General features: G+C 38.7%; 3 protein-coding genes across 9 annotated transcripts; 1 reads left to right on the forward strand and 2 right to left on the reverse strand.

The window, feature by feature from the left end:
- Positions 1-6,736: 6,736 nt before the first annotated feature.
- On the reverse strand, positions 6,737-10,648 carry LOC121776957 (alpha-1,3-arabinosyltransferase XAT3-like). Its single transcript, XM_042174093.1, has 3 exons — positions 10,564-10,648; positions 7,672-7,724; positions 6,737-7,351 (listed from the first exon to the last, which is right to left on the reverse strand). Exons 1-3 carry the CDS (start codon positions 10,646-10,648, stop codon positions 6,737-6,739), a joined length of 753 nt encoding a protein of 250 aa, XP_042030027.1.
- On the forward strand, positions 10,376-14,264 carry LOC121776577 (protein DA1-related 2-like). Of its 4 annotated transcripts, none has more exons than XM_042173772.1 (12): positions 10,376-10,696; positions 11,570-11,709; positions 11,869-11,956; positions 12,035-12,149; positions 12,233-12,353; positions 12,442-12,525; positions 12,603-12,722; positions 12,807-13,019; positions 13,105-13,167; positions 13,251-13,366; positions 13,462-13,520; positions 13,784-14,264. In XM_042173772.1, the coding sequence occupies exons 1-12, from the start codon at positions 10,663-10,665 to the stop codon at positions 14,137-14,139; spliced, it is 1,509 nt and encodes a 502-aa protein (XP_042029706.1). In that variant the 5' UTR covers positions 10,376-10,662; the 3' UTR covers positions 14,140-14,264. The 4 variants fall into 4 exon arrangements, with proteins under 4 accessions (XP_042029706.1, XP_042029709.1, XP_042029708.1 ...); XM_042173775.1 differs by lacking the exon at positions 10,376-10,696 and adding an exon at positions 10,733-10,848; XM_042173774.1 differs by lacking the exon at positions 10,376-10,696 and adding an exon at positions 10,994-11,046.
- Positions 14,265-14,273: 9 nt separating this feature from the next.
- On the reverse strand, positions 14,274-17,641 carry LOC121776578 (mitochondrial substrate carrier family protein B-like). Of its 4 annotated transcripts, none has more exons than XR_006045331.1 (9): positions 17,244-17,641; positions 16,859-17,035; positions 16,609-16,758; positions 16,237-16,338; positions 16,090-16,160; positions 15,747-15,814; positions 15,188-15,301; positions 15,021-15,082; positions 14,591-14,670 (listed from the first exon to the last, which is right to left on the reverse strand). XR_006045331.1 is itself a non-coding variant. In XM_042173777.1 (8 exons), exons 1-7 carry the CDS (start codon positions 17,457-17,459, stop codon positions 15,066-15,068), a joined length of 801 nt encoding a protein of 266 aa, XP_042029711.1. In that variant the 5' UTR covers positions 17,460-17,641; the 3' UTR covers positions 14,533-14,670; positions 15,021-15,065. The 4 variants fall into 4 exon arrangements, 2 of the variants coding, with proteins under 2 accessions (XP_042029710.1, XP_042029711.1); XR_006045332.1 differs by having other exon boundaries at positions 14,593-14,670; positions 15,209-15,301; XM_042173777.1 differs by lacking the exon at positions 15,188-15,301 and having other exon boundaries at positions 14,533-14,670.
- Between the last annotated feature and the right edge of the window lie 1,630 nt (positions 17,642-19,271).

The following is a 19,271-nucleotide window of genomic DNA, read 5'->3' on the forward strand; positions in this document are numbered from 1 at the left end:
TGTCGATCGATGCCAGAAGCAGCGAATTACGTGCTGCGACAAGGGAGTCAACCAATACCGAGCCCATTCAAACGAGAAGCGGCTATTCAAATTCCTGACCGGATTGAATCCAGAATATGATTCAATCAAACGAGACATCCTCAAGGAGGAACCATACCCATCAGTTGAGTCAGCCTAAGGGTGGGTGAAGACGGAGGCGGCTCGACGTCAAATCATGCCATCGGCATCTTCATCTCCCACCCGCGAAGCCATCGGCGGAGACACCGGAAATACATCATCTGGGGACACCGGCATCAGAAATGGATTCGTTGCCCAAAACCAGCGCCCACCATACCGGAACGGAGGACCACCTCGCTCCACCGTCGCTGCCAGCCGGTCGGGAGGACGACAGGACAAATCAGCCTATGGTGTACACACTGCCAAAAACCCAAGCACACATACGAGACGTGCTTCAAACGACTCGGATACCCGAAGTGGTGGGATGAGAGACAGAGGACGAGGGCGGCGCAGCCACAAGCGAAAATAGCCATGGCCGTCGGAGTTACCGAGGAGGGTCAACCATGAAATCAACATGGAAATCGTGGGGGATGACCGGTCGCGGACCAGCTGAGAACCCGGAGGGCCCAACCGACGGCGGCAACGTCCGGGGAGCCGGCAATTTCGCCGGAAGGGAAGGAGCGGCGCCGACAAGTGGAGGTAACGGCTTTGGTTTAAAACCAAACCCTAGGCCTTTGTTTAAATCATTCCTAACCCCCCTTAACTATTCTAAATTAAAGTTTCAACCCCCTGATTTGCAAAAAGGTCCCCGAGAATATTCGGAATTGAAATTTGACCCCCATTGTGATAAAAGTTCGAAAATTAGCCACCATACATGTGTTTTTTGAGTCAAAAATCCTTTTGCACCCCTAGAAATAATTTCCGCAGCGTTTCATGTGAATAACCGGGCAAATATGACGAAGGTTGGGATTTTTTATTGTGGGGCAACAGATACTATGACTCCAGATAGGAATGACTTTATTAATATGAGTAAGATTACCAAGACTTATATTAAAACAGCTAGTGGGGAATTAATCACTGTTGAAGGATCCGACATTGTTGAAATATCTCCTACTTTACGTCTCAAGAACTGTTTATATGTTCCAACTTTATCTCAGCGATTGATGTCTATCAGTCATGTCACAAGAGAATTGAATTGTACTCTCCCGATGCACCCAAATTTCTGCATTTTACAGGATATTCGGACGAAGAGGATACTTGGGCGTGACACTGAGAACTGTGGACTCTACTACGTGGACGAGATAGCTCAAACTGGTAGTGCGATGCTGGCTCACGGGTCAACGAAATAAGAGATTTGGCTGTGGCACCGAAGACTAGGACATCCTTCCCCTGATTACTTTAAACTGTTTTTTCCAAACTAGTCTGTTTCTACTGATTTCTTTTGTGAAACTTGTGTTTTGGCTAAAAGGCACCGACAGTCGTTTAAACTCTCAAACACTCGTGTGCAATCTTTTTTTTCTTTGTTCCATTCTGATGTGTGAGGTCCTGCACCTTTTACTATGGGGAATGGTTTTCGATACTTCATTATATTTGTTGATGATTGCACTAGGATGACTTGGATCTATTTCATGAAACATAAGTCTGAAGTTATGGATAAGTTTGTCTTGTTTTTTAAAATGGTTCAAACCCGATTTCATACTTCAATCTAAACTCTTCGATCTGATAATGAGAGGGAATTTATTAGGGCTGGCAATTTTTGATCCGACACGATAATCCGACACGAATCCGCACGAAATTAACCCAACACGAACACTCACGTTTAGGATTTGGGTCCTTATAGGGTTGGCCGAATAAGAACCCAAAAATTTTGGGTTGGGTTGGGTTGGATTTGGGTCGGGTTGGCTTTATCCGTTAAGAAAAAAAATTTATTTTGATTATTTTGATTAATAAAAATAATATATTAAATCTTAATTTTTAATTATTTTTATTAATTAAAAAATATTATAATTTTAATTTTATTAGTAAAAATATGATTAATACGGTTATCAATTATTTTTTATGATAAAAAAATATTACTGCATACTTAAATTTTATTAAAATTTTATTTTAACTTTATTAGTTAGATTTAATTTTAATATACTTTAATTTTATTATTTGGATTAAAAATTATTTAAATTAATTATTTTAATTTTGTAATATATTATTTTATCGTGTAATATCAAATTTTAATTATATAATATCATATGTCGGTCGTTATCATATAACGTATATATTGTGTAGTAACTTACTATTAGGGATGTCAATCGGGCCGGCCTATCGTATAACATATATATTGTGTAGTAACTTATTATTTACTATCATTAAAAGATGACCAATATTTTTTGGATGACACGAAATCCGCACGAATCCGACACGACCTATATTTTTTTTGATGACACGAAATCTGCACGAATCCGACACGAATCTGTTTGGGTTGAACTCGATAAGAACACGATGATTTGGGTTGGGTTGGGTTGGAACCCGATAAGGTTGGGTCGATATTGAGTTGACCCGATAGCGACTCAATCCGCACGATTTGTCAGCCCTAGAATTTATTAATGGTCCTATGACGAAATTTTTTCAAGAAAAGGGAATGGTCCATCAAACTTCTTGTGCTTATACACCTGAACAAAATGGGGTAGCCGAACGAAAAAATAGGACAATTCTGGAAATAGCTCGAGCCCTAATGATTGAATCCAAAGTCCCTCAACATTTTTGGCCAGAAGCCATAGTCACATCCTTCTACCTCATGAATCGCCTACCCACGAAAATCCTAAACAAAAAAACTCCACTTGATATCCTATCCTCTTTGTCTAAAATTCCCCAACACTTGAACCTTCAACCCAAGATCTTCGGCTGCACGGTCTATGTTCATATTGCCAAACACGAGAGAACCAAATTATCCCCATGTGCTACCAAATGTGTCTTCGTTGGGTACGGGGTAAACCAAAAGGGCTATCGATGCTTTGATCCCAACACCAAAAAGATCACCACTACCATGGATTGTAATTTCTTGGAGACCGAATTTTTCTACCACACCCACCTTAGTAGTCGGGGGGAGAATGAGTACGATAACTCTATGGACTATCTAAGTTGGGTTGTGTCACTTCCATATTCTTCGATTGAGGACCTAACAGAACCAGTTGTCACTACCGCCGAGCATGTCTTGTCAAGCGAGTCTTCTCAATTGCGATCCCTCGATCCTTCTCCGCCGATATCCGAGGTAATTACTGAACCGAACATCCATACGGTTGCTATTGACCCGGTAAATGCAGAAACATCGGAAGAAGACAACACAATTGACAGTGACACTGGGAGATATGTTCTTCCTTTCCGTAGCACAAGAGGAATTCCACCAAAGAGATATTCCCTTGAGAAGATTGGGAAGAAGTGGCGAATTTTGTGCAATGAAATCTGGCAAAAATGACAAGAGCATTCGAAGCTGCCCTATATGACGAAGAAGAGATTCCGCAGTCAGCCGAGGAGGTAATGAAGCATAAACACTGGAGAGAGACCATGCTTACTGAGATGAAGAGGAGGCCAGACGACACAATAGAGAGATATAAAGCCAGACTCGTGGCAAAGGGATACACCCAAACCTATGGCGTCGACTACGCTGAAACTTTTTCACCTGTGGCAAAATTAACACTGTAAGGGTTCTATTCTCGATCGCTGCCAACAAGGATTGGTCACTTCATCAATTTGATGTGACAAATGCCTTTCTACATGGGGAATTGCCGAAACCAGTCTTTATGGAGCCCCCGCCTGGGTTCACTGACGAGTTCCAAGGAGAAGTGTGTAGACTACAGAAGACCCTATATGGGCTGAAACAGTCCCCGAGAGCCTGGTTTGGTAGGTTCATAGAGGTGATGAAAAAGTATGGGTACAAGCATAGCAATTCCGACCACACGTTGTTTATAAAGCGAAGAGGGGATAAAATCACGTGTCTGATCATATATGTGGATGACATGATTCTTACTGGGGATGACACTGAAGAAATGGCGGAGTTAAGGAAAAATCTATTCAGCGAATTCGAGATGAAAGATTTGGGGCCGTTGAAGTATTTTTTGGGAATAAAAGTACTGCGATCGAGGAAGGGAATCTTTATAAATCAGAAGAAATATGTGCTGGATTTACTTGCTGAAGTTGGGATGATAGCTTGTAAACCCGCAAATACTCTAATGGTTCAAAACCACGGACTGTAGATAAAGGAAAAGACAAAGCAGACTGACAGAGGAAGATACCAATGATTAGTCGGGAAGTTGATTTATCTATCACATACAAGACCAGATATTGCTTATGTTGTGGGTGTTGTAAGCCAATTCATGCACGCACCCCAAGAGGAGCACTGAGAGGCAGTTTTACGGATTATTCGGTATTTGAATGGGACAGTCGAACACGAGATTCTTTTTGAGAAGCATGGGCACCTACAGATACATCTGTAATGATAAAGTCCCGAAGGATGTTGTTTTGATCGTTCAAATGACGTCGTTTCATTTGCCTCGTCACCTTTGATTTTGTCATATATACTATATATGATTCCGGCACATTTCGATTTTGCTTTTATTGGATAATTCATAAAAATCATGATTTAATAATTTGATGTAAAAACGCATTCTCAATTTGATGTAAGCCCAAGAAATTATTTTGGGTTTATAGATGTTACTTACCTTTTTTATTATGATGACAAAATGTTCTAAAAATTAGGTTTTTTCAATTATAACTTATTCTATATGGTTCTGTAATAATAACATGGTGTATCGATAAAACCACCAATGATAAATCAATTAATTAACCCTATAAAGATAAAAATGTATTCTTCTTGTGGTAAAATATCTCCTTTATTTTTAATTTCCTCATTTTCCGATTATATGAAATACTTTTATGCTGTCAGCCATAAAGAAGGAAAAAGGCAGTATATATATATTCTGTTAAAATGTCTATAGATCACGTGATAACAGTTTCTGTGTGAGACTAACATAATTATAAATTCGAAATCAAGATTGAATAAATAAAACATTCATTAGTTGTCAAATTAGCCGGTGCTGAAATTTAATAAAATTATAATAATATTTAAATATTTAAAATAATAATAATATTGAAGAAGTAATTTATAATATAGAGAAATATAGAGAAAGAAAGAGAGATGTAATCAATCTATTTAATTTGACCCATTGTTCTGTTCTATTTTTAAAAATTAAATAAAAAATATGATATCAAATATAAAATTAATATTGTTTGAAATCTGAGAACATGTTATAAGGAAATAAAATACTATTAAGTTAAATGAGGTATTGATCAAAATACATTTATGAAAAGAGGTATTAGAATCAAAACTAATCTAAATTGTTGTAATTTTGTTGTTTCTCATTTAATTTGATTTATGTAATTCAAATAGGTTATTTTATATACATATAATATATACTTCTTTTGTTTGAAGTATATCATATAATTTAGATGAATCCAATTAAATTTAATTACGATATACATTTATTTTAAAAAATAAATTAATTAGTCTATCTCAATGACCAAATTTGTTTATTAACTTTTTAAATAGTAGTAATGGGTTAATAAACCAAATCATTAAATTGGGATCATTTGACCAAATTAATCAAAACCCATTTAAAAAAGCCCAATTTATCTAAACCTAACAAACACGCGCCGCCGTATCATCTTCTTCCTCTTTGCGAAATCGATCTGCAATTTTTTTTATTCTTGTCCAATTATAGTCATGGCTGAGTAATGAGTTCGGCACCAGCCAAGCCCCGCGCGAGCGGTGGCTTGGCCAACGCTATCTTGTCCCTGGTTGCCATTATAAATAGCAATCCAGATAATTTTGTCACTTGTACACTTTCACCTTATATAACCCTATTTTGCCTTTCACAACTACAAAACACCTAGTTGCCTATAATTTCATATATATATATATATATATATATATATATATATATATATATATATATATATATATATATAACTTTAATCCTACTCACTTAATACAATTAATCAACGGTTAATATAAGAGATTTTTCTAATGTCAACATTTCCTACAAATCTGTACACTCCGTTGACATCGAACAATCAGAATTTGTACGCCCCGTTGACAGAATTTGTACACCCTGTTGACATCAGCCCCTGTTGACAGAATTTGTACACTCCGTTGACATCAGTCCCCCCGTTGACAGAATTTGTACACTCCGTTGACATCAGCCCCTGTTGACATCAGCCGCCGTTGACAGAATTTGTACACTCCGTTGACATCAGTTTGTATAGTTTGTATTATAGAGAGTTTGTATTTGATCGCACCTCTATATATATATAAAATGGCTAAAAAATCAGCTAAAAACAGTATAACTTGGATTTACTCTCAATTATTCTATAGTGAAAATTTTTTGCCGCCTAGGTTCAATATATATTTTTTATAGTGTTTAACCAAACGATGTCGAGTTTTTTTTATGAATATATAACATTGTATAACCCATCGGAGTTGATGTCCACACATGATTGTTTGACTGACATATCGGATACAATTTCACCAAAAATATTATCATGGGATAATCGAGAATAAATCCAAACTTCACAATTTTTCTGTCTGATTTTCAAAGTTGCATGATGAACTCGTATTTGTCCTAATTTCATGATTTTTCCGACAATCCACACGGCCAAAAACGTCTTAGCTATAAATGAAAACCCTAGCTAGCTAGCCACACACAAGCTCCATAGCTTCCACCAAAACCCTCCTAAACCTCACCAAATCAACACTCACATCTTGATTCTCCATATAAATCGATTTAAACACATTCCAACCCTTCTCCCTAACACTACTAGTGTTCCTAAACACCTCATCCCCAACCCCATATCTCTCACTCAAAGAGCTCTCCTCCACACTAACCCTACACTCCAAATACATCAAATTCATCACTTTACTCGGCTCCTCAAAGTAAACCCTACCCACACCTGCCAACCCGACCGGCACGATCTGCACCAACACCGCCCTCTCCGGGAGGTACACCATGTTCGTGATCTCGTCCCCGTGCACCGCCACCATCACGTCGAACGCGTTCACCATCCTCGCCACGAGCGCCTCCTCCGGCCCTATCTCCTGCACACTCGCCTCAAACCCTAATTCCCGCGCCAGCTTCGCCACCTCCCCCTCATTCCTCAGGCCCCTCTTCTCCTCCCTGGAGACCAGGAAGAGGCGAGGCCGCCGCCTTTTTTCCACGCACGAGTTGATTAGGTCTTTCTCTAGAGAGTATGTTTCCCGGAGGAAGGCGGTGAAGTCCGTGATCGGATTTTTAGGTGGTAGACTTGTGATCTTAAATTGGTTAGGTTTTTGATGATGAGTGGTGGTGTCACATTTGATTTATCTGCAAATTTAAAGAAGGGATATTGAGTAGATAAATAAATAAATAAATAAATTTTAGGGCTACGTGTCAGTGGAAAAGAATCGAGAGAAACAGAAAGAATCGAAATAGATAGAACGAAAGATGAAACATAAATTATGGATCAACTAAGTTGTTATGATGACTTTGTTAAAGAGGAACCTCGTATAAATATCGATGAAAAAGTATAGTCCTAGTCTTATTCCATGCTGTTCTAACTTTTTTAGTTTTTCAAAAAATGTTTTCAACTTACGTTTTCATTTCGATAAATGCTTGTATTGTGACTAGCATATCGCGCTAAATCACCTGACCAGAATCGACATTATTCAATAATAACCCATCCGTCCAGAATAAATGTAACATTTGATTATGATGTGAGTTTTAAGAAGATTTATCTATATTATTCTCTATCTTACTTTACTCTTTACTTTAACTATTATTACTCCATTCGTCCGCCGTTAGGAGTCCCATTTAAGTTCGGCACAAGTTTTAAGAAATTTAAAGGAAAGTGGATGGAAAAGGATTGTGGAATGTTAGACCCATTTTTATGTATTAATTTTATAATAGAATATGATTGGAATGAATTAATGAAAAGTGAGGACTACCTATCATTTATAGTAAAAGTGAACCGAGATTCCTGGTGGTAGATGGACTAAAATGGTAAATCGGGACTCCTAATGGAGGATAGAGGGAGTATTATTTTCCAAAACGAGTACAGAAAATGAAACGCCTCTATTTAGACGGAACGAAGGGAGTAGTAAAAATAAAACGAGATATTTAATGGTGATACTCTTTTCACAAAATGGGACATTTCATCGCTGGCGAATGGAGTATAATATTGTAGAAAAACCCCTAACTCCAAACTAGGGGTGGCAAATCGTGCGTGTTGTGTCGTTATCGTGTAGACACGATAACGACACGACACGATAACAACAAACAAGAACACGACCCGTTAAGAAAACTCCAAACACGAACACGAACACAACCCGATACCCTCAAACACGAACACGACACGAACCACTTCATATCAACACGACACGATAACAACAGATATATGACACGACACAATAATGACATTATAATAATACGAAAAATGAAAAATCTATTTTCACGCTAATACTAAGTGCTCCATTAGACTAAACCTAATTTAAATGTTAAAATAAATAAAATAATAATAATATTATAATATATTAATATTATTTCTTAACGTGTAATACGAACACGATACGAAATTTTCATGTCGTTATCATGTCGACACGATAAGGACACGAACCCAATAAGCTTTGACACATACCCGTTATTTTCGTGCGGGTTCGTGACGTATTATAATTGAGTACAATACATTTATTTATTAAATAGAAATAATTAAAATATATATAAAAATTATAAAATAAAAACAATTAAATTTGAGAAAACAAAATTCTGAAATAAATAAGTAAAAGAAAATTTCAGAAAAGGGAAAGAATATGCTGTGTTCGATCTAATGCCTCGGCTTTTTCCCTTCTTTTGATGTTGGATCAACAAATAGGTGTTTTAAATTAAATAAAAAGCACAATATTCCTCTAATTTTATTTATTTCCCACTTTTTACTATTCGTAACGATGGAATCATTTTTATGCTGACAACCGTAAAGTAGGAAAAGGGTATTATTACACAATTTAACAATCTCTTGGTTTAGCATGAGTAAAATATAAAAAAATGGGCACTTATTTCATGTGTCAAATCTAGCTATTAGTCCCCTTTTGGATTACTATTTTTTCAACCGTTGGTTCTCTTCTCTCAAATCTCAATTAATTTTAATCTCTGTGTGTTTGTGTGTGTGTGTGTGTGAGAGAGAGAGAGAGAGAGAGAGAGAGAGAGAGAGATCAGGACAATCCATGCAACGAGGAAACATGACATAATTAATCTAGCAATAATTTAGAGGACTACAAAATCATTATATGTATAGAATTATATATTGTATTCGAAACAATTTTTTAGTAGTATATGTTATAACTCGACGCTATCTCAACCTTAAAATTGCATTTGAAACATTCTCAACACAGCATATATACGAGTTTAGTATGAATAAAATAGTAGACAAATATTAAGAAACACACACACCAAATATATATGGTTTAACAAGTTGCGTGCTTCTGGAATATCGCCCGCTTTGTTCAATCAGACCATTTCTTTATCTTTTTTCGATCTTTATAAAATTCAACCAAAAATGCCTTTTCTTTGCATTAATTCCATATGTGAAATTCAAATTTTCATTTTTCTGTTTGAAGTGTTAATTATAGACTTTAGGCATTAGTACTTATTTTCTAGAGATAAACAACCTTCATTTTAATCATATTATTGCTACAATAATTATCGTTTATCACAAATATTTACTATTTGCACTCGATAGATTCATTAATCTTATGTATCGTGTTTACGTTCACAAAAAAATTATCCAAATATATCAATTGAATGGTAAATTGCAATTTGCAATATACAAACACTGGAAACACATTAATAATTCCATGATAACTTAATGAAGGATCGACGTAAAATATGAACAACTTATTTATTAAAAAATTCCAACAAAAGAAATTATTGAAGTGAAGTTCATGTGGAATGGAGACTAAAATTGTCTAAATTTTAAATATTTATCTATCTTGATATGATTTATAGGTCTCAATTTACATTAAAACTCATAACCCATGTAGTCCAATACCGAAAAGTATAATAAACATGGCTGCATTGTAATGACATGTTAAATTCATGACATAGAACCAGAAGAAATTGCGATTCAAGAACAATATCCACCATCTCTCTTGTGATTAGCCGATGATAAAAAAACACACTAAATTTTTGCAATATTTAGATTCCTTTTATATGATCATGTTTCTTGAAATCGACACACTCCCACTTCCCCCCAAAGAGATGGAATTTGAACTCTCCATTTCCTTTTCCTTCTCTTCTCCAAAAACAGTGTTGATCACTCCAAAAACCTCAGCCGTCCAATCCAGCACCATACTTTCCCCTTTCCTCTATCACCATCTCTCTCATCAGATTCCCTCTCCCCACACCCTTTCTTGATTTTCTTTCCCACAAGCCAAGAATCTCTCCTCCCACAGATATTCTTCCCCCCTTTCTCTCTCTTGCAAAAAAAACTTACCTTTATCAATGATGCCATTCTTCCCCAATTCCTTTCTCTCTACGATTCCATCCTCCTCACCCTCTGTGTTAGTCCCTTTCACCATTTTCAGAAAACCCCATGTCTTCTTCGAATGTCAACCACTGCATATATGGTGTGCTTTCCACCTTTTTTTTCTCTCTTGAAAAGATTTACTCCCTATTTTGGGATTTCTTGATTGAGGCCTACATTCTTGGTTTTAGGCTTGTGTTAAGTTAAAGATTGTGTCTTTTTGGATTTGGAGTGATGCCCTTTTGGAACTTTTATGTGAGTTTTTTTTCCATGTTTGTGTAAAGATTTTGCCTTTTTGACATTTAGTTGATGCTTGTAGCGTTTGACGGTTGTAATATTTTGCTTCTGCAAGAAGATTATTTGTAATTATATGTCTTGTCTATATATATATGTGGTGGTAGGGAACCTTCTGTAATTCATTGCTTGGTTGAGTGATTGATTCAAATTTATCATGTATGGAGATTTTTGTTTTGTTTTCCATCTATGTTTGATATATGTCTGATCAGTTATGCATATAGCATAATTGAACTGATCAATTTGGGAAAGAGTTGATTGAGGAGAAGTGTTTTGATTGATGCCTGGAGTCTTTGGTTTTAGGCTGTGTTTGAAGCTTGTGTTAAGTTAAAGATTGCATCTTTCTGGATTTTGGAGTGATGCCCTTTTGGAAGTTTTTGTGGGTTTTTTCCTGTTTGTGTAAAGATGATGCCTTTTTTGACATTTCCTTGATGCTTGTTACGTTCGACGGTTATAATTTTTTGCTTGTGCAAGAAGATTATCTGTTATGTATCTATCTTGTCTATAAATATGTGGTTGTATGGAGCCTTCGGTAATTCATTGCTTGGTTGAGTGATTGGTTCAAAATTTATCATGTATGGTGGCTGTGTGTTTTGTTTTCATCAGTTTTGCTTATAGCAAGATTCAATTGATCAATTTGGTAGAGATCATGATCAAGGAGATGTGTTTTGTTCATGTGCAGAGAGGAAATCGAGTTTTATGAAATGGCTGAGTAAGTTCTTCAAGGGCGGGGCGGGCAGCAGGGTGGTTTCAACCGGCTCACAGCAACCTCAGTTTCCAAGAGAGGAAGACATGATGTGGCGCGCTCCATTTAGATCCGTGGTATCGATATCTATCTCGTTCTTGGAAAACTTATTTTTGTTGGTTGTTTCTTTGATCATCTAGTGTTAGAAAAAACTGTGATCGATGTATCTATGAGGATACGAGCATTCGTGATTTCAACAAGATGATTTTTCGAAACTGAAATCTTGTGATTTGCAGGATGATCACTCTCGGGCCAGCAGAGAGAAAGAGGAATTGGATCGCGCCATTGCACTCTCTATGTCCGAAGATTTAAAGAGGCCAAGTGGTACGGTCTCCTGTGCTTTCTTCCTCCTCGTGTATCCCTCAGTTTCTGTGACTAAACATACAAAATCCAATCGTGCAGGATACAGGTGGCGAGCAGGAAATGGTGACGATCTAGCAAGGTCGCTCCACGACAGCTTCAGCTCTGTACCGTTGCCTTCGTATGTCCCTAGAGACTACCATCCAAGGGGATCTAGGTGATTATTCATCTTCACTTTTAGTGTTTCTTGAATATCATTTTGCTTATATTTCCTGTATTGTGTTTGGATATGATTCACAGAATGTGCGCTGGCTGCAAACGTGAAATCGGATACGGGAACTATCTCGGATGCATGGGGGCTTATTACCACCCGGGATGCTTCCGTTGCCACGCGTGTAAACACCCTATTACCGAGCATGAGGTAAGCCATTCGCTCTCGATTTATGAATGCTGCATTTTTTTTTGATACATCAACACAAGTTCTTATTGTTTTTCATTTTTGATTCTAGTTCTCTTTGTCAGGAAGAGAAACATATCACAAATCATGCTTCAAAGAGCTCAATCATCCAAAATGTGAAGTCTGTCATCAATTTGTAAGCAGCCTCAGTTTTCTGTCGATACAACGTTTCACACCTACTCTCTTTTCCATCAACGTCGTTGATTCTTGCAGATCCCGACCAATGGCATGGGCTTGATCGAGTACAGATGCCACCCGTTCTGGTCGCAGAAGTACTGCCCTTCTCATGAGCACGACAACACGCCCCGGTGCTGTAGCTGTGAGCGTTTGGAGGTTAGATTCATTCCAGAGCTATATATACTGTTTGCAGCCTTCCATGAATTTATTTGAAACATACTTTGTTATTGATGTTTCAAGCCACGGAACACGCGATACATATCTATGGGGGACGGCCGGTGCTTATGCTTGGAGTGTATGGAGTCGGCCATCATGGACACCGGTGACTGCCAGCCTTTATACCATTCGATCAGAGACTTCTACGAAGGAATGAACATGAGAATCGAGCAGGAAATCCCAATGCTTCTCGTTCCGCGACAAGCCCTCAACGAGGCCATCGAGGGGGAGAAACATGTAATGATCTGAACCATCATTACTCTTATTATCCAAAACAACTCAAGGTTGCAATATTTCAGTGAGCTAATGTAAGTGTTTGTAGGGTTACCACCACATGCCTGAAACAAGAGGTTTGTGCCTTTCTGAAGAGCAGACAGTCACAAGTGTAAGTGTATTACTACTCATTCATTAGGTAGACTTCTGATAAAGGGCTGTTTTAACGGAACTTTGATTGCGTCGTGACTTCAGATAATGAGGAGGCCGCGACTGGACCATCGTGGCCTAGTAGGTATGAGAACGCAGCCGCAGAAGCTGACTCGAAGGTGTGAAGTTACAGCCATTCTCGTACTGTATGGCCTCCCAAGGTAACTACTTGTATTCTACACCCTAATTCATACACGAAGCGATGCTTTACTGATTCGTGGAATCGTGTAACTTTATAATCGAATGTCCGGTGCAGGTTACTGACCGGAGCAATACTTGCACACGAGCTAATGCACGGATGGCTGAGACTCAATGGTAAGCATCTCTGTTCAAATCGTGTTGTCGTACGAGATTAGTCATATGAAACAGGGGTGCCTAGTTCAAACAGAAGCGCAAGTTAAAATCAGAACAAGAACGGGAACCGCCTCACGAGCTGAACCAAAGCTACTGTTCGGTTCATAATTTTTGGAACCGTAACGAGTGACCAATAACCGGAAAAAACTTCAGTTATGGTTCTTGAACCGGCGACATCCCCTAGTGTGAAACGAACTCAAAACTATATTTGTGTTTTGATTCAGAGTTTCGGAATCTGAGGCCGGAGGTGGAAGAAGGTATCTGTCAAGTGATGTCCCACATGTGGCTGGAATCGGAGGTGGTGCCTGATTCAAGGAATACGGCATCCGCATCCGCATCTGCATCATCGTCGTATGGATCCACATCCACAGCTCCATCCTCCTCCTCATGGCCTTCGTCCAAGAAAGGCGGTAAATCAAGCGTCGAGAACAAGCTAGGGGTGTTCTTCATGCATCAGATCCTGCACGACGCGTCTCCAGCTTACGGTGGAGGATTCCGAGCTGCCATGGCCGCAGTTAATAAGTACGGCTTACGCCGTACCTTAGATCACATCCGCTACACAAGAACCTTCCCAGAATAATCACAAAAATCAGAATAGAACTCTGTTTCAGTTATAGGCTTATCACTGCTTGTCTATTGATATCTTCTATATTCATCTCTGTAATGACTAAAAACCTCAATCCATACATCAATTATGAGCTAAAATCACACAAATTTAAAGTTCAATTTAGTCATAAGCATTATGTGGAATCTCAAAATGTAGCTCAATGTATGATACAATTTAGTTATACATTTTCTTTTGTGACTATACAACAATTGGAATAAAACTTAGTAAAAGAGAGAAACACTGGAAGCATACGAGGTGAACTCATCTAGCTTTCGGGTATGCTTGAGAGGATCTGCTTCAACTTTTCATAGGTCATGAAGACGATGCCCACACTGGGCACAACTTTGTAATATTCGGGCAGAATCCCGCGATATAGGCCAAGCCAACCTTCCTTTCTGATTATTTGCCTCACTGTCCCAACCAGGCCTGTTCTGTAAACAAGAGCTCGACCACCGGCTCCTTCCAGTTGCATTCTCCGCCTCACAAGATCCAGAGGATACGCCACTGCAAAAATACAAATTTTATTGACTTTTAGACTTTTATCGACTTCAGTGAGTCACAAATACGTTTAACATAATAGTAAAACAAATATCTCAACAATGGTTTTATTGTCATACACCAAATCTGGAGCGCAATCCCAATAACGACTAGCTTAACTGAAAACAGACAAGCATACTGGCCCTAATAAAATGTGAACTTTGGTCATCAGCAAACACTCTTTTCTCAGGGCGAGGATTGGTGACAAGATTGACTCATCTTGAAATAACTTTATGAAATCGACCAAAAGTCTATTTGTATTGTACCGCTGAGTTATAACCACAGAGCAAATGGTGAAACCCAACTGAGAAGCGTACCTCAAAGAGGACACCTCTCACAATTTGAAAACTCCAAAACATGGCTCACCTAGTGGAGCCAACTGCATACATGGAGAGCCAAGTTATTTAGCAAAAATCAACCATTTTCCAAAATATCCTTACAAAGAAGGTAAAGATTTCATCGGAAGAACAATCAAGCAATATACCATATTTTATTAGCTTCTTACAAAAGTTTCATATTGCCAGATTATCATGTCTGGACCTCAAGCTCTAGGGTCAATCTCGTTATTACTTACTGAGAAGCCTGCATCCTCAATTCTCTGCAAAAGCATTGAAGACAGCCACAGGCATTCAGATGAATTAGATCCTCCATTATTTTTGTATTCTATAGTGGATAACTTAATCAGGTTGCAATAATATGAAGTTACTTGCAATTATCTTCGAACTTGGATGGATGTTCAGTCGTATTTGATTATAGGAGAAAAGAAATGTATGAGCGTCAATAAATGATCACATAGTGATGTTCATGAGGACTAAAAAACCATAAATGCACGCCACAATCAACACAAGCTCAGAGCATGTAAGTATGAAACATGGAGAGGTAACAGCCATGAGTTGGCCACTTAGGGAAGCACTCATACAGATTGGTTCTAGTTCAAAAAATTCGGTTCTGTTGAACCCTATAAAACTATTAAAAACTGGAAACTAGATGCCATACTTAAAAGTTTCGATAGGAAAACATGCGATCATCATCAGATCACTCACCTGTTGATGATGCAACTCCTGAAAAACTCCCACAAACAAGGCTTGCCAGAACAATTGAGTCTTGAGGCCTGAGGTCAATAAATAGAGGAACATGTAAAATCTTGATTTACAAACCTCATTTTTCAAACTTCACCATATAAAACTCCCTCTGTCCCATTGATAATGTCTCAAAAGACTCCGGGTGAGAAAATTAAGGAATGCAGTTTTTGCGGCTATTAATTGAAGATGCGCTTTGTTAGGCTTGAGACACTATAAATGGGTCAGCCTAAAAAAGTGGTTTGGGACATTATTAGTGAGATAGAGGGAGTAGAATTTCAAAATCAATAGAACTATCGTAGCCTACCTATGAAGCTGCCAATAAGATCTTGCAGTGTCATAGACTGAAAAGCTAATAGCCAAATTTGGGCCAACACCCTACATAAAGCAGCACAGATTCCGTAAGTAACCAACCGGAAACAAGATCAATCAAACAAATAAAGTGAAACTATACCAATAAAGTGGGACCAAGTCCTTTATAAAGGCCACGAAAACCTTCTTCTTTGCTTATGGTACGCAAGGAATGGAATATTCCTCTGTAATAGATCACATTTGTCTGCATATACAAAAAAAAGTTTTTAAGTCCAACTTATGAATAAATTGTTTGCATACAATGGAATAATGAAGGCCAACTAACTGAACTTAGGTACTAGCAACACTTGAAGTTGGCATCCAAAGGAAGACAAAGAAACCTGATTCTTTATACTTTTTAAATCAAAGTTTTGATCTTTAAATTAATATAGAAGCTAAGCATCTTGTACTGAGTAACAAACCTAACACAAGTGTATATCCACTCAACGTGACAATAACACTCCCATCTGTTCACCTGCGCTGTAAGACGCGTCCGGACAAGATCCAACGGATAGGTAGCTGAAGCGGCCGTAACTCCAGCCAGCCCACCACCTAAAAGCCGTACGCAAAGGTCTGCACCGATGCTTTCTCCTTGGCCTTCAACTCCTAATGTAGCTTGCAACATCTAAACAGAAAAAAAATGCAACAGTTTAGCCAATTTAACACTTGAGACTCAAACAAGTAACTCGAAAAACAGAAGTTCTTCACAGAACAGTTGTACCAACATTCTTGTAGCGTTCGAATGCATAAAAGCTGATGGAAGAATACGGGAGCCGGTGCGCGATCGTCACCAAATTGCCCTTCCAAAACGCCCTCACGCCTTCTTCTCTAGCAATCCTCGACGCTTCACGCCATATGCTTGCCTTCTCTAACCTAGACGAATCGGAGTGCATTCCCTGAAGCTGCAAAACCGATTCCATCCTTCAATTAAACTCAATTATGTAAAGGGGAAACATAAAGCCTATCAAATCAAGGCAATCAATTGATTCAATTCACCATAAAAAAGCCACAATTCAATCCAATTCAATTCCACAACACACACTACTGTGAGTATTATTCTTCAATTGAAAAGGAATTACGATTGTGAACGGTTCCCAATCGAATAAAAACCTGAAAGAGAATGGTGAGGCGGGCGAGAGGAGCGGTGCAAGTCTTGCTCACGGCTCCGGCGAGGCCACCGGCGAGGAGCTGTGGGGCGGTGCCGATTTGCCTCTGGCGCGGCGGCTCGACCACCACCGCCGACGTCGTCGTCGCACTCAGGCCGCCTCCCTCCTCCACCACCACTCCGACCCTCGCTTCCGTCTGCATTTTACCGATCGCCGACATATAATTAATTTCTTATTAAAAATAAAGAAATCCAAAACAGCTGCGGGCGGCAATCTTGAAGAAAAGCCGAGAAGAAAGAGGGAATCAAGATGTATTTTTTACGAAAGCAGTTTGATCAAACAGCTCATAGAATTTTGCTTTAGGCTATTGGAATGCTGCTGTCGTAATCAACACGAAGCTGTGGTAGCAACGTTTACAACACTGGGTTTTTATTTAGTTTATTTTTACTTATTATTTTTTATTTGAAATTCATTTTTAACTGCTAAGCCGACATTGGATTTTTATTTTGGCCAATAGTTCTTAAAAGCACTTTTTGTATGTTGCTTATATTATAAATTTATGTTTTATACTAGCTCCTCGTGCTATTAGGTGTCTCATATTTTGCCGGCACGAATTTTAAGAAACATTAAGAATGAGTAAAAAAAATTAGCAGAATATGAGTAACACTTAGAGTGTCCACTATGGGAGCGGCTCGGCGGTCGCCGAAGAGGGGTGTGGGGCGAGGCGGGAGGCGCGGCGGTCATAGTGGCTGGGGTGGCCGCCGCGCCTGAGGACGGGGGAGGGGGGCGGAAACGGCTTCGCCGCGTGCGGGGCGAGGACGCGGCTGGTGGGGGTGAGGCGCGCCTATAGGCGCGGCGGTCATAGTGACCGCAGCTTCCGGCGCGGCGGTCGACGCATGCAAAATTTTTTATTTTTAAAATGAAAATTGATTATAAAATTTGGGGGCTATTGGAGGTGTCCACTATAGTGGGGGAAATAGAATTTTGGGGCTATGGACAAAAATCCGGGGCTATGGACAAAAAACTGGGGCGGGGCTATTGGGCGTGTCCACCTTATAGTGGACACCCTTATATATACTCCCTCCATCTCGTGTTACTTGCACTGTTTTATTTCGGTTCGTCACAAACTACTTGCATTATTTCAAGTTGAAGTTAGAATTAATGTATTTAATTAATATGTTAGCTTAAGTTAAGAGCTCATTTATTAAGTGATATCTTGTTACACTTCAAATTCTAATTTAGTTACACTAAAAAATCAATTTCAAATTTACGGCTTAAAATAAAAAGTGCAAGTAACATGGGACGGATGAAGAATAAGTTATAAATGGAATGTGAGTGGAATGAGTTATTAGATCTTATTACTATTTATATTAAAAATGAACTGAGATTTCTACTCGCGAATGGATTAAAATAAAAATGAGACTTCTATTCACATACACCGAGAGAGTTATAAATTTTCCTTAGGTTCAATATTTCTCTAAATTAAATTTAACATGTCGATTGTCGTGTTAGATTACATAGGTGGTGGTTAAATTCGGTCAATATAAGAAACGACATTGTATGTAATGAGTGTAAATGTCATCGTTTTGTGAATAACTAAGATATAAAAAAAATTTCTCATATTTTCACCAGAATTTCAAATCATAAAAAATCAATATTTTCAATAAAATATAATGCACCCGTACTGGAGTATTAATTTCCCAACGACTTAGAGCATCTCCAGTGGGCGGATGTCTCACTCGGACATTCACTAGGACATCCCAAAAACACCTCCTGCCACGTCACTAGGACTTCCCATCCCACTGCCACGTCACTAGGACATCCTCTGCACAATCCGCCCTTCCCATCGCCCTTCCCACTAGAGTTTTAAAAAAAATTTAATTACCGCACGTCCGACCCGGACGTCCGACCCACTCCACAATGGCGGACGTCCGCCCGCCCGTTGCCCGCACGTCCGAGGACACCCGACGTCCTCACGGGACGTCCGTATCCGACTTTCGACGCCACAATGGCGGACGTCCCGGTCACCCGT

The sequence above is a fragment of the Salvia splendens genome, chromosome 18 (assembly GCF_004379255.2).
Source record: "Salvia splendens isolate huo1 chromosome 18, SspV2, whole genome shotgun sequence".
Taxonomy (NCBI): Eukaryota; Viridiplantae; Streptophyta; class Magnoliopsida; order Lamiales; family Lamiaceae; genus Salvia; species Salvia splendens.

Coding starts and splice junctions, on each gene's coding strand:
- LOC121776957 (XM_042174093.1), bottom strand. CDS start 10,648: ATGGTGAAAGGGACTAACACAGAGGGTGAGGAGGATGGAATCGTAGAG. Junction 7,725..10,563: donor GAATGGCATCATTGATAAAG/GTAAGTTTTTTT, acceptor GATTCTGGTCAG/GTGATTTAGCGCGATATGCT. Junction 7,352..7,671: donor GCATTTATCGAAATGAAAAC/GTAAGTTGAAAA, acceptor AACCAATTTAAG/ATCACAAGTCTACCACCTAA.
- LOC121776577 (XM_042173772.1), top strand. CDS start 10,663: ATGTCTTCTTCGAATGTCAACCACTGCATATATG. Junction 10,697..11,569: donor TGTCAACCACTGCATATATG/GTGTGCTTTCCA, acceptor GTTCATGTGCAG/AGAGGAAATCGAGTTTTATG. Junction 13,367..13,461: donor GTACTGTATGGCCTCCCAAG/GTAACTACTTGT, acceptor TGTCCGGTGCAG/GTTACTGACCGGAGCAATAC.
- LOC121776578 (XM_042173776.1), bottom strand. CDS start 17,459: ATGTCGGCGATCGGTAAAATGCAGACGGAAGCGAGGGTCGGAGTGGTG. Junction 16,759..16,858: donor CATTCGAACGCTACAAGAAT/GTTGGTACAACT, acceptor TTTTCTGTTTAG/ATGTTGCAAGCTACATTAGG. Junction 15,815..16,089: donor TCTTATTGGCAGCTTCATAG/GTAGGCTACGAT, acceptor TATTGACCTCAG/GCCTCAAGACTCAATTGTTC.